The sequence below is a fragment of the Mytilus californianus genome, unplaced genomic scaffold (genome assembly GCF_021869535.1).
Source record: "Mytilus californianus isolate M0D057914Y unplaced genomic scaffold, xbMytCali1.0.p SCAF_6, whole genome shotgun sequence".
NCBI lineage: Eukaryota > Metazoa > Mollusca > Bivalvia > Mytilida > Mytilidae > Mytilus > Mytilus californianus.
Genome location: NW_026262712.1, coordinates 4,777,441 through 4,790,789, shown reverse-complemented (window position 1 = coordinate 4,790,789; position 13,349 = coordinate 4,777,441). Strand labels below are relative to the sequence as shown.

General features: G+C 32.7%; 3 protein-coding genes across 5 annotated transcripts in view; all 3 read right to left on the bottom strand.

Moving 5' to 3' along the window:
• The window catches only part of LOC127706055 (uncharacterized), a 30,715-nt gene extending 30,082 nt beyond the window's left edge, over window positions 1-633 (bottom strand). Inside the window, exon 1 of the mRNA XM_052210468.1 lies at window positions 592-633. The gene's annotated coding sequence lies outside the window, so the exon portion shown is untranslated. The remainder of the gene's footprint in view (window positions 1-591) is intronic.
• LOC127706052 (uncharacterized) overlaps window positions 1-13,349 on the bottom strand; it is a 317,740-nt gene that overhangs the window by 108,137 nt on the left and 196,254 nt on the right. The window lies entirely within an intron of this gene.
• On the bottom strand, window positions 2,985-11,785 carry LOC127706064 (uncharacterized). Its single transcript, XM_052210520.1, has 6 exons — window positions 11,675-11,785; window positions 9,277-9,507; window positions 7,883-7,957; window positions 5,040-5,150; window positions 4,502-4,621; window positions 2,985-3,203 (listed from the first exon to the last, which is right to left on the bottom strand). Exons 1-6 carry the CDS (start codon window positions 11,744-11,746, stop codon window positions 3,045-3,047), a joined length of 768 nt encoding a protein of 255 aa, XP_052066480.1. The 5' UTR covers window positions 11,747-11,785; the 3' UTR covers window positions 2,985-3,044.

Sequence of the window (13,349 nt, the reverse complement as noted above, 5' to 3'; positions counted from 1 at the left end):
GCATATTAATATCCTATCCAATCGATATTGTAATGTCCTCTCGAACCGTTGTATAAAAAAATCCCTGAGAGCTTTAATTAAAAATTTACTTTTCACATTATTATAATGTGAACAAAAGATACAGCCCATGTTTCCCGAAAAACTTTTTACCGCAGTGAGGCTCGAAACACCTGTCTGAAAATGAGAGCCGAAGAATACCAAAGGGACATTCAAACTCATTCAAACGCATCAGTCGAAAATAAACTGTTTCAACTCATAAGCATTTTGTGTACTTTTCATTAAAATTACCCATATCTGATATTCATTTTAAACTTTTCATGCAAAGTTTCTTTCAAAATGTGAAAACTAAACTAAAGGTTGAGTGTTTTACACTTTAATTGACATAAAATACGCAAATAAAACTCACAATTGTAAAATTCATCTTTGTTCCCTAGACACCTATTTTGCAAGGGTTTGATGATATATTTTTTTACGTGTTTAAATTATCTTTACGTGTTTTAATCTATCTTTGTATGATAACGGTCAACTTGATGCAGTGCTTCATTTCATTGATAGCAATATACCTTTACATTTACTATATTAGAAACTTACAAGTGAACAGATCTTCAGGATAACGGAGAAAAAAACAGACTTCGACCTACAAAGGAGCATATTGAAATATGACATGCATAGATGCAGCATTCAATAAAGACAAAACAGAACTCAATGGTGAAGTTTAATAGCATTGAAAATCAAAAGATCCCTTGTTGAAGAAACGTCCATCACATGATGACAAACGAGACGATTTTAATTTTGAAATTATCAATTTCCCCAACCTTAGTAGCAATATACTAACTTCACCTGCATGTGGGATATACATTTCCCAACTTATTTGGTATTCAAGAGTTTGCAGCTCCTACTCATACTTTGTAAAACGTCACCAGTGTCTGAGCAGAAAGTTGATGAACCAGGGGTATGTCAAAGAACGTCTCGTCCTTTTTCTAAAAAAGTTTTGGAAGGTACCAAGACCTTGTTGATAAATATTCCGTATCAACTTCACAAATAATACACGATGGTTTTGAAGAATAGATTCTGCGAACTGACGTTGTTTATCATCTTAATTACGTGTTATAGTATTCTTTTATTTGTTTGTATCACTATTACTTTAACTGTTATTCTGTTTTTTGTGATATCCATTTTACGTGACTCTGTACTTATGTATCCTGTCATACTTTGAACGACAAAATTATTTTATGTCTACCTGTGCGAATTTCAAACGCGCGATTTTACGCCAGTACTTAAAACCTTCCATCCTTTATGGGTGGATTTTACATAGATAAATACAATCGTATAATAAAAAAGCAAAATGAGGATGTTAAATTTGATGTATGACTTTTTGTGCTTCTTCGTTACATTTGTTTGTTTTTATAGTGATTAAGATGATAACACAATTTTGACTGCTGTACCCATAGTTTGACATTTTTACCTATTGTGTCTGTTTGTTTTGTTCACGCATCGTTGTCAATATAATGGAATTTGATGCGACTGTCATACAAGTGAGAGGTTTAGCTAGCTATAAAACCAGGTTCAATCCACCATTTTCTACATAAGAAAACGCCTGTACCAAGTCAGGGATATGACAGTTGTTATCCATTCGTTTGATGTGTTTGAGCTTTTGATTTTCCCATTTGATTAGGGACTTTCCTTTTTGAATTTTCCTCGGAACTCAGTATTTTGGTGATTTTACTTTTCACATCAGCAGCTGTCTTCAAAGTTAACGTCAGATTGAAACATTACTTGTCAACGCTATCACACAACAATTTAATTACGAAACTAAAAATCAAATATGTCTTTAGTGTTTCCCCCATCACACAAAAAGGGCATGGTAACTTCAATGAAAAAGGACACCTAGAGCCCGCAAAATATTAACAAAAGGGCATATAGATTATGCTAAGAATTAAAGACTTTTCGTTGATTGCCGATAATGGAGGTAAACTTGTTCTCAGGTCTTCAATGAAATTACCTGATCGTGTTATAAAATTATATCTATTTTAAACTATAATCGGCTACTTAGTGAATGTGATATAAGATTGGGCTATTTTGCTTAATTTGTTAATAGCATTCCCGGTACCAATTTTGTTACAGCAGATGTACATTCCGACATTAAACGTCTTTTCGTCATTTTTTGTGTCGTTGATACATTCGTGTGATGCACAGTTCATAATTCTATTGTGGTGTATATGAAAGGTGTCCGTTGTTATTCTGTGGTTTACATGTTGTAATTTACTATTATATAACTCATTTATGTATGTCCTGAGTGTTCTTTCGTTTAATTGTAATGTATTCCTGTCACGTAATGTTGCCATTTTAGCGGTATTTTTAACATTGCCATATAAGCGGGAGGTTTGGCTAGCTATAAAAACAGGTTCAACCCACCTGTTTTTCTTAAAATGTCGTATACCAAGTCAGGAATATGGCAGTTGTTATCAAATAGTCCGTTTCTATGTATGTTGGTTTGTTTTTGTAGCAGTTCAGTGTTTATGTTGTTCCGTTGTTTTCCTCCCTCTTATAGTTGATGTGTTTCCCTCGGTTTTAGTTTGTGATCCGGATAAGTTTCAGTTAAATCGATTTATGACTATTTATCAGCGGTATACTACTGTTACCTTTATTTTTCACTTGTGCTCATAACAAATTATTTAAAAATCCAAAACCTTATACAAACCTTGATGAACTGATATAACTCAAAAGGACCAAAAAGTGTAGTTATACTCTATAACATAATCTTACAATAGTGAGGATAGATGATTCACAATTGCCTTATAATTAACCGTTATTGGGAATCGTCAGTGTAAGTTAAAGAGATCTACTGTTCGTTTATATTTCTTCATTTTACCGTGTATTTTGAATATCACCCCTTTTTATGTTGTTTTCATCAAGCATCATTTAACATACAAAACATTCCTCATCATTAGATTCACTAAGTGTATTTCAGTTTGTTACCCGGATTTGGTTTTGCTTAATCGAATTATGACTATTGAATAGCGGAATACTACTGTTGACTTTATTCACCTTTTCCAGTTATCTCTAGCAAAAAATAAGATATTTCTGAATATCCCATGTTGTATAGTCAACAACAAATAGTACTTGTTGTCTGTAAGGTTTGGTTTCTTTTCTTTGAATTCAAATTTCCTAAATGTATATTCTACAGCAACTATGGTAACAACCTAGGAAAGAATTGTAATATTATGCAACAAATTAGTTTTATGATTTGACGATTAAGTAGTTGTCCTTCTGAAAAAGACAACTTTAATTTTTATTATCTTTTTATAATAGAGAAAGAAGTTTTTAATACAGCGGAATAATCTAAATAAAACGTTTACGATTAGCAAAACATCAAAATCCTTTTGACTGTCTCCCCCGTACTTCCATATATGCTTACTTGAACTTATCAACCTTCTTGAATTTAACAAAATCAAGAAATAATTTGATTAAGCTACTGATATTTTTTTTATTTCACAGGAACTCTAGAGTCGTTAACTACCGCTAGGAGAAAATAACATGAGACAATAAAATGCCCAATTTCCTGGCAATAATCTGTCTTTTGACAAAGCGTTGTTTTGGAAGGTGATGTGTGCAAGAAAAAAACAAGCATACATGTCATTAGTTTACTTAGGTCCGTACGAAAAGGATAGTTTTGCAAATACTACTTAACACTGCTTAAACCTTTATAAACAATTTAATTGTGTATCAATATATATATATATATATATATATATATATATATATATTAATATACATCAAAACAAATAATGGAAGTTTTGCTCGAATAAAAAAAAAAGACCAAACCAACGCATATTTTTATAAAGTTTGGTTGTCCTTGTGGTATACCTGTATTTCGCCTTTCTTTTTTGACACACAATATCAGAAGAGGGTTTACATGTATATTCTATGAATCTGTATTACACATTAATTGCGTTTCTATACAAAGAATAATTGACCTGTAAACAAATTAAAACAAGCGTGGGAGAAACAATAACACCGATTTAATAAAGTTTTTAAGATTTTGAATATATGAAAGCATTTCGTTTTATTAAATATCATGTTACCATAAGATGTTATGTCTTTGTATCAAATTTAAATGAACAGTCTCATACGAATTAATGCCATTTCTGCATCAATTTCTGTAAGTGCAGTAACAATCTAGATGTAATAAAGATATGTGTTGAGATCCCTTTCTACCTTATGCTCTTTATTTTTCAAATTACACAATTACTGACTCCATTTAACTTGTGAGTCAAAACAAAATGGCTAAAACACTCTATTCATAACATGCATTGCTCGTACGACTCTGTTACTGTCTATCCATGCAAATGTTTTCATCTTCAACACTATTTTCTTTACCATATACATTTCTGTGCTCAATATATGATGCCTATTAAAAAGCATTTAAAGAATGAAAACGTTTGTCATGTTTGTTATGGCTAAGAGAATACACGGTCTTATTTTGAAAAATAAATTATACCTGGCAAACAATACACGTGACAATCAATCCAAAATATATATGCAGGTAGCTACTGAGTTGCTCATTATAGATTTCATAGCAGTAATAAATACCGGACTGTCCTCTTCTTTCACATCCTAGCTATTTAAGATCAAATAAATAAATTTGATTATTTAATTTACAAAAGGTACATTGAGGGGATATTAACTCGATCTCTTTTAAAAAGTTAAATAACATGACAAAAAAAAGGATTACATATGTGTGTCGCTTCTTATCTTGACACCATGCTTAACATGCTTAAGCAGGTAAAATAAATTGAGTAATAAAACATATCACCATAAATCATTACAGATGATATAATTTTAATATGTATTCTATATTACTTTGGTGCAATTGAATATACATTACTTACACAAAACATCCCTGAAGAACCTATTCGATGTACATAAATATTCATTTTGATATTTTATTACAGGTGAATTATCTTTTATTATTTTTTGTCGAATGCTGTACTCGGAAATTGATTTATTCTTTATGCAATTACGATTAACAAACGTACCTTTGACAGAAAATTCGGAAATGTGTGAGAAAAATATGAAGATGAAATATGAGTTGAACTTGCTTCATATGCTGCGGTATAAGTGCTTAAGGTATCTCTCAGGTTTGACTTCTAAAAAATAAATGTAAATAATGACAAATCAGCAATCTATTTGAATCTTTCAACAAAGAGTGTGAATTGCTTAAGAAATGAATGCTTCTTTTTGTAATTTTATTGGGGTGTAAAAGCGTTGACCGAAGCACATTCTGTATGAAGCGCGGGAGCACTTCCTTCTAAAAATGTGTGCACGATCAACACTTTTACACCCCAATAAAATTACAAAAAGAAGCATTCATTTCTTATAATTACATTTGTATGCTAATAAAACTATAACAGTTTTATCAGGTTTTCTTTTATTTACCTGTGCACTTTTTTCTGGAAGCACTTGTCATCACGAATGTAACACTCATTTTGATTTGAAGATTATTTTTTGAATGAAGCGCGATTGTTGTTAGCCAATCAAATTAACGGATTCTCGAGAAACATACATGTAACGACACGCGGCAGGGTGTCGACAGGTCAAGTGCATCCTGAAATGCATGCATCAGCTGTGACAGCTAGGTAATGGTAATTCATAATCTGTCAACAATGTTACAAGGATTAGGATTAGAATATCAAAACGTTTGATGTACCAGTCTTTTTTAGATTTGAAGAAGTGAATAACTTAGACTGGCATAAAAAATGTAGTTTATTACAAGCAATTACTTTATATTATACTTTCAATTATATGTTTAAACTTTTGTTAACTTACTAACAAAAGTTTAATACAATTACGCCGTTCAGTTGAACATATTTGTAGTAGGAATTTAGAACTTTACAAACGCATAATTTAATGCATTATTTCCAACTGTTTTGTTGACAGTATTTTTTTTGTGATTTTCATACAAGAGATATTGGTGGTAAAATTCCAGCAATGACATTGGCCAATGCATTGGCTACCTCTTTTTTGTAACTGGTCATTTGCACCATATTTTTCACATTGAATGCTCATTATTAGCTGATAGAATCAAATATTTACTCACTATTATAAGATATATTCAAGTATTTACAAATTATTAGCAGCTATATTCAAGTATTTACTCATTATTAGCAGCTATATTCGAGTATTTTCTCATTATTAGCAGATATATTCGAGAATAGCTCATTACAATTTTTCCTCTGAAAAATTTAAAAAGGTTGAATAATTTTTCCCACTAATTCCTTTTATGGAAATTTCAAATTAATTATTGTATGGATTTATCTTTTATTTTCACACTCTCCTTAACTTCATATTATTAAACTGTAAAGTACAATTTAATGTCCAAGGTTATGTAATGTAAAGCTGACATTTAATTGAATAAACATAATTTAGAACAAAATAAAGTCTACATATCATTGACTATGCTAGAAGCCTTTAATCTATGCCCTCGAAATTTACGCAAAAATACAAATTTCACAAATATTTTGAATTAATCGATTTATAGTGATGATGAAACAACTGATAAATAGACCGTGTGTTCGACGACTGAATACATTTAATCCTGTGCATATGACATGATATACTATACGTCATTATCCGTTTGAAAAGACAAATATAACCAATCTTATGGGTCTTGTTTAAAAACTTTTACAGAGATCTCTCCCCCCCCCCCTCCCTTTGAATTCATCCCTTTGTGCATTTTACGGACGACATCACAGGTAGGTTGGCCGTTACGGAATATCCGTTTCACAGATGATAGCGGATATGTTCCTAAGGTAACTACAATCCCATCCCCTTTTCCCGAATGTGACCTACCGATTTAGACTTATTACCGGGTTTCTACTAACATGAGCTACATGACGGGTGCCACATGTGGAAAAGGATCTGCTTACCCTTCCGGAGCACCTGACATCACTCTGAGTGTTTGGTGGGGTTCGTATTGCTCAGTCTTTAGTTTTCTGTGTTGTGTTTTGTGTACTATTGTTTGTCTGTTGGTCGTTTTCTTTTTTAGCCATGGTGTTGTCTATTTATTTTCGACATATGAGTTTGAAATCCCTTTTGGTATCTTTCGCCTCCCCTTTAGTTATGAATCAAAATATTAATAATATATATAAACATGAAACATGGCAAATTGGAGATGAATTGTGCTAGATTTTTGTGCTTTATTATATATTGGATATTTTAACCTTTACTGTTTAGTCCATTTTTATTATACTCATGACGTGGCTAGGTACTTATACATCCAGCCAATGTATTATTGTGCTATGGTTAATTTTGAATTTTTGTCTTTCATTTTTGCTTATGTACTTTTTCTATATGCTATTTTGTGTTTCTTTGTTGCGACAGTTGTTTTTTTTTAATAGTGATTAAGTTTATATTACAATGTTGACCATGTTGACTGCTGTACCCTAATTTTTGACGTGTTTACCTATTTTGTCAATATAATGGAATTCAATGCGACTGTCATACAGGTCAGAGGTTTAACTAGCTATAAAATTAGGTTTAATCCACTATTTTCTACATAAGAAAATGTCTGTACAAAGTCAGGAATATGACAGTTGTTTTCCATTCGTTTGATGTGTTTGCACTTTTGATTTTGCCATTTAATAAAGGACTTTCTGTCTTGCATTTCCCTTGGAATTCGGTATTTTTGTTATTTTACTTTTTGCTTAGGTTGGCGAGTTGGTATGTACATTGAATATTTGTTTGTTAGTTCATTTTGTGGGTTTTTATTATTGGTTTTGTCTGGTATTTTTAAACCGTTCAATTGAAATAAGATTTCCATAATTCGTACTAGTATAAAAAATAGACTATTTCCTTGCATCCTTTATGTGAAGTCACCTACCTTATGATATAAGACGTATATAATCACTAAGTATATACTGTATACTATAATCATCAATGAACTCATCAGCACGGTCTGTAATATGTAAAATGATTAGCAATATTCAAAAGCCTCAATCGAATTACTTAGTTTTATTTTAAAAATATTTTTATGATAATCGGTTATATAAACTTTGTGCTCCCAAATTATGAACTTTCCATTTCTATGTAGCAACATTTCAGCAGCGCCCGGATATGGAGTATATGTCTTCCACTTGATACGATATTCCAGGGCTTTTATTTCCTATCATGATTTCCTGGTTATAGGGTTCCTGCTCACAAGGAAGCTAGTAAACCAAAACTTCAAAGTGGTGAAGTTGATAACATCCCTTTCAACAATTTACGGACGCCATCACGAGTTGGTTGACAGTTATGGAATATCTGTTTCACAGATGACAACGAAAATGTTCCAATTGTCGTAACCACATTCAAGTCCTCTGTTCCCCTAATGTGACCTACTGATTAAGACTTCTCAGCGGAATGTACTTTCATGAGCAACACGACGGGTACGAAATGTGGAGCAGGATCTGCTCACCTTTCCAGAGTACCTGAGATCATCCCTGGTTTTTGGTGGATTTCGTGTTGTTCAGTCTTTAGATTTTCTTTTTTGTTCAATAATTTTAGTATGTCTCTCTCTGTCTCTCTCTCGCTCTTGTACTTTTAATCATTGGCAGTTCAGTATTGGTCAAGGGTGAACTCGGCTACTCTCCTGCCTGATCCGTCATTGTTATTACATAATTTAAAAGTTGGATAATTCATATTCGTCTATTTTACATCAAAATAAACGGGACGCCTAGTTAATTGAGTGTCTCCTACTCATTACATGCATGTAAATCTAAATTGTGTGCATCCAAAGCGATATACAAATTAATTGAACTTTGGCAGGAATGCCCAATTCTAAACCTGATGTTCAGTGGTTGTCGTTTGTTGATGTGGCTCATAAATGTTTCTCGTTACTCGTTTTTTATATAGATTGGACTGTTGATGTTCCCATTTGAATGGTTTTACACTAGTCATTTTTTGGGGCCCTTTATAGCTGGCTGTTCGTTGTGAACCAAGGCTTTGTGCTGAAGACCGTACTTTGACCTATAATGTTTGACTTTTACAAATTATGACTTGGATGACTCATTGGCACTCACACCACATCTTCTGATATCTATGTGACAGCAACGGATGTGTAAATACATAGAACTGTTAAGATCTATATGACCAATTAGACCTTCTTTACACCGCCTTAGCGGAAATGGTAGAAAAGATATGTTCACTTACGAGATGAAATGTTTCATTATATATGATATACATAACTCTATTATATTATGACATGTAAACTATTTAGCTTTAGCCCGTATTTCTTACGATTGTTAACATCTTTTTACTTCGCCCAATAGCTCCCCATAAACCAAATATTCCAGTAAGTACTTCCAGCATAAAAACCCCAATTAGAGAAAATACAATCGATTTCACTGTTGTTCCAAGGGGCATGCCGGCTACGTCTTGCATGTCCACAACTTTAATGACGTCTTCATCCAGAATATCATCGCCAACTTTGATGTAGATTGCCATCATTATAAATCCAAAAGACAGAGTCTGAAAAAAAACATTAATTGAGATTAAAAGGGGATGACTGATATCTCTCACAAAAGTTTAACGCCATCGCATAATGCTCGTGCTATAGTCTGAAATCAGGACCCTAGCTGGCCAATGATTGTCTATGTCTTATCTTATTAACATTCGTTATCTGAGGCATTTTGTCTTAATGGTAGATCTTTATACAAATAAGGAGATGTGGTGTGATTGCCAATGAGACAAGTATCCACCAAAGTTCAACTGAAGTGGATGTAAGTAATTATGGGCAACTGTACGGCCTTCAACAATGAGAAAAACCCATACCGTATAGTCGGCTATAAAAGGTCCCGACTCAAAAATTATGAAACGATTCAATTGAAAAACAAACGGCATAATTTATACATGTAACGAACCAATTTACAAAAAACAAATATGACAGACATGAAAAAACGACAACAACTGAATTACAGGCTCCTGACTTGGGATGGGCGGGCAAGGTTAAACATATTTGTGACCTCCCAACCCTCCCCCTTACCTGGAACAGTGGTGTAATAGCACAACATAAGAACAAACTATAAAAAAAACAGATGAAAAAAGCTTAACTCATCAGATCGATACAACGCAAAAAACATCTAACATCTAACCACAGACCGGATGTGGTAGGGTATGTATGCATCTCTAACAACAAAAAAAGACACAAAGTACAGATACGAGAGTACTCGCAGTTAATGACAGCTAGTTCAGAGCCAATAACAATTAACAAAAGAAATCATGCATCTAACCAGGTTATGTGGAGGGTTTGGTGCCCGCGCTTACATGTTTAACCTCGCTACATTCTGTATGTGCCTGTCCCAAGTCAGCAGCCTGTAATTCAGCGTTTCTGTGTATCATATTTGTTCATTATTTTGTACATAAATTAGGCCGTTAGTTTTCTCGTTTGAATTGTTTTACATTTGTCATTTCGGGGCCTTTTACAGCTGACTATGCGGTATGGTTTTGCTCGCTGTTGAAGGCCGTACGGTGACCAATAGTTGTTAATTTCTGTGTCATTTGGTCTCTTGTGGAGAGTTATCTGGTTGACAATTATACCACATCTTCTTACTTTTATATCTAAGACTAAAATATCAACCAGAACTCATCCAACATCCAATTGGTTTTAAATTAGTGAAAAGACGTCTTTGATTGTTTTTGTTTAAATCATTCTCATTGTTATAGATGCTGTACGGTTGCGGGATTGGCATGTTGTATATGCGTCTATCTATTGTTGAAGATGGGTGTAATTCAGTTCTATTTGTTAAAGGATTGCTGTCTCATTGACTTATCACCGATATCTCCATTTGGTTTTTGTTATATCGAAAACATTTCTTTGGCAATTTATAATTTCACTATAACAACAAATTCATATTTTGTCAGTTTTGTAATTGAACGTAGCTAAACTCGTTTTGTATAACGTGCTTGCACGCTTATTGCTTATCAGCTGCATTGTACATATGATTATTATTCACAAACATAAAATGAGTTGAAGCCATAATGAAGGAAAACATATAGGTAAAGATAAAATGCGGGTCTGGATGGGGTATGTTTTGCAAAGAATATATAATACAGAAAAATGGGCAAACAATAAATAATAGAGAAAGGGATTGTCAAATATAAAGAATATAGGATAATGGGCAACACAAAATTAATAAAGATTAGAAAATGACGTAAACAATTGAAGAATACAGAAGAACATTCCCACTCGATCCAGACCCTAAAAGATATAAATATGGTGATTCTGTTGTGGCCTGGACTGGTCATCATTTCATAAGTTAAGTTAGTTTTGTATTTAAATTTTCTTCTTACTTCTTCAAAATAAGATGGTGATGGGGAGTAACCTGCAATGGTATGATAAAAAACTAAAGACGACGAAAAGAAAAACAAGTTCACACAATTATTAAAAGAAACCTTTAGATGGAAAAATATCTTATCTTTTTTTTCTCTTATTTTATTCTATACTTCCAATGGGAAATGAATATACTCCTCAAATATGTAAAACTCCGTACAAGTATGACAGATATTCGAGTATCTGTATATAATATAGAATATTATTATTACAAAGCAGACCACCGACTCATATTCCACGGGTAAATGATTTACTTTAATGAACCATTTAAGATTATAAATGACTTTAAAAAGTATATTGACTTACCCTTGTAATTAAGGAAGCTGTCATGATAATATTAGCTGAAAGAGTAAAACGACCTCGTCTTACCCTCACCATTTTGAAATTGTCTAATATTGTTTTTTTTATACTATTGATTTACAACACGTACCCTGGTATGTGTCGATTAAAATATTTTTAAAACTTATATTACTTTAAAATGCATCGAGGCATTGTAAGTTTGAATAAAAGAATCGTTCAAAAAATGTTCCTTTAAATATTTATTTATTGGTTTTATATGATTGCATACGTATATAGTATAGACAAGGACTTCCTTGTTTATGTTATATAGGTAACCTGAAGAAATGACATGTGTCAAAATGAGTTTAAATTAAATTTGAATGTAGTTTTCTATATCTGAACATAATAAAAGTAAAATGGGTACTAATATCATAAAAAGGTCAGTCTTAAAAAAAAGAACCGATAACATTGGCGGATTCAGGGGTAGGTGTGTTCCGAGGGTTTGACCCCCTCCTTTTCCCTCCTTTTCAAAGTACGGCTTCATTCGTGACTGGATAGGAAATCAAAAATCATGAGTCGAAGAAAAACAGACATTACCATGATAAAAAAAGATGAACAGACGAAAAGACAAACAATTCTACCAATATTTTACGCAGAAAGCTAAAGACTGAATCCAATCAAAAACCGGGGGCGATCCTAACTGATCCGGAAGGGTTGACAGATCCAGTTCCATGTGTGGCAAATTGAACATGCTGACATATATAAAACATGTTTCTCTAATTCTATAGGCATTTTTTTCTTAATTTATATGCACTTTTTCTCTAATTCTATATGCATTTTTCTCTAATTATTTATGAAGAACGTTGAGAATGGAGACGGGGATTGTGTCCAAGAGACAACAACTCAACCAAAGAGCAGAAAAACAGCCGAAGGCCACCAATGGGTCTTCAACACAGCGAAAAATCCCACACTCTGAGGTGGGCGTTAGCTGGCCCCTAAACAAAAATGTTTATGCATTTTTAAAATTCTGTATGCATTTTCCTCTTATTCTATATGCATTTTTTTCTAATTCTATATGCATTTTTCTCAAATTCTATATGCATATTTCTATAATTCTGTATGCATTTAAACCATATTTGTCCCGTTTGGTAGTTTTTTGGGGTTTAACTTTACACCATATCCACTCGGATCATTGCACTCTGCCATCCCCATTAAAATCATAAGAGTATCGGATTTTACCATTTAACCCCGTTAACAACTATATTCGTCCACTCTCGATTATAGTTTAATAAATATTTAAACTTTTAAAGTTATTCTTGTCTTTGATTACGAGATATGGCCATGTTTGAAATATACATCAACATGTTTAAAACTATAGTACATAGATTATATAGGATAGTAAAGCATTATTTACTACCACATACATGTATCCCTAGTCCGAGGATTTGTATATTAATTCTTGCTTAGTCCAACATTTTTTTATAAGCAGCGTTGTTAATTTCTCAATGACTTAGATATATTATGATGTACAAAGGGAAAGGGGTCGCCGAGTTCGATAAAACTTGCCAATTTTGGTTAAAAAAAATAACAAAACAAAAACGAAATTGATGACGTCCTTATATTTGCTTCATTAATTCAAATCAAATTACACAATGTTGATTTAAAGTCGGCAAGATAAGTATCAGTACATGCAAAACGTTAT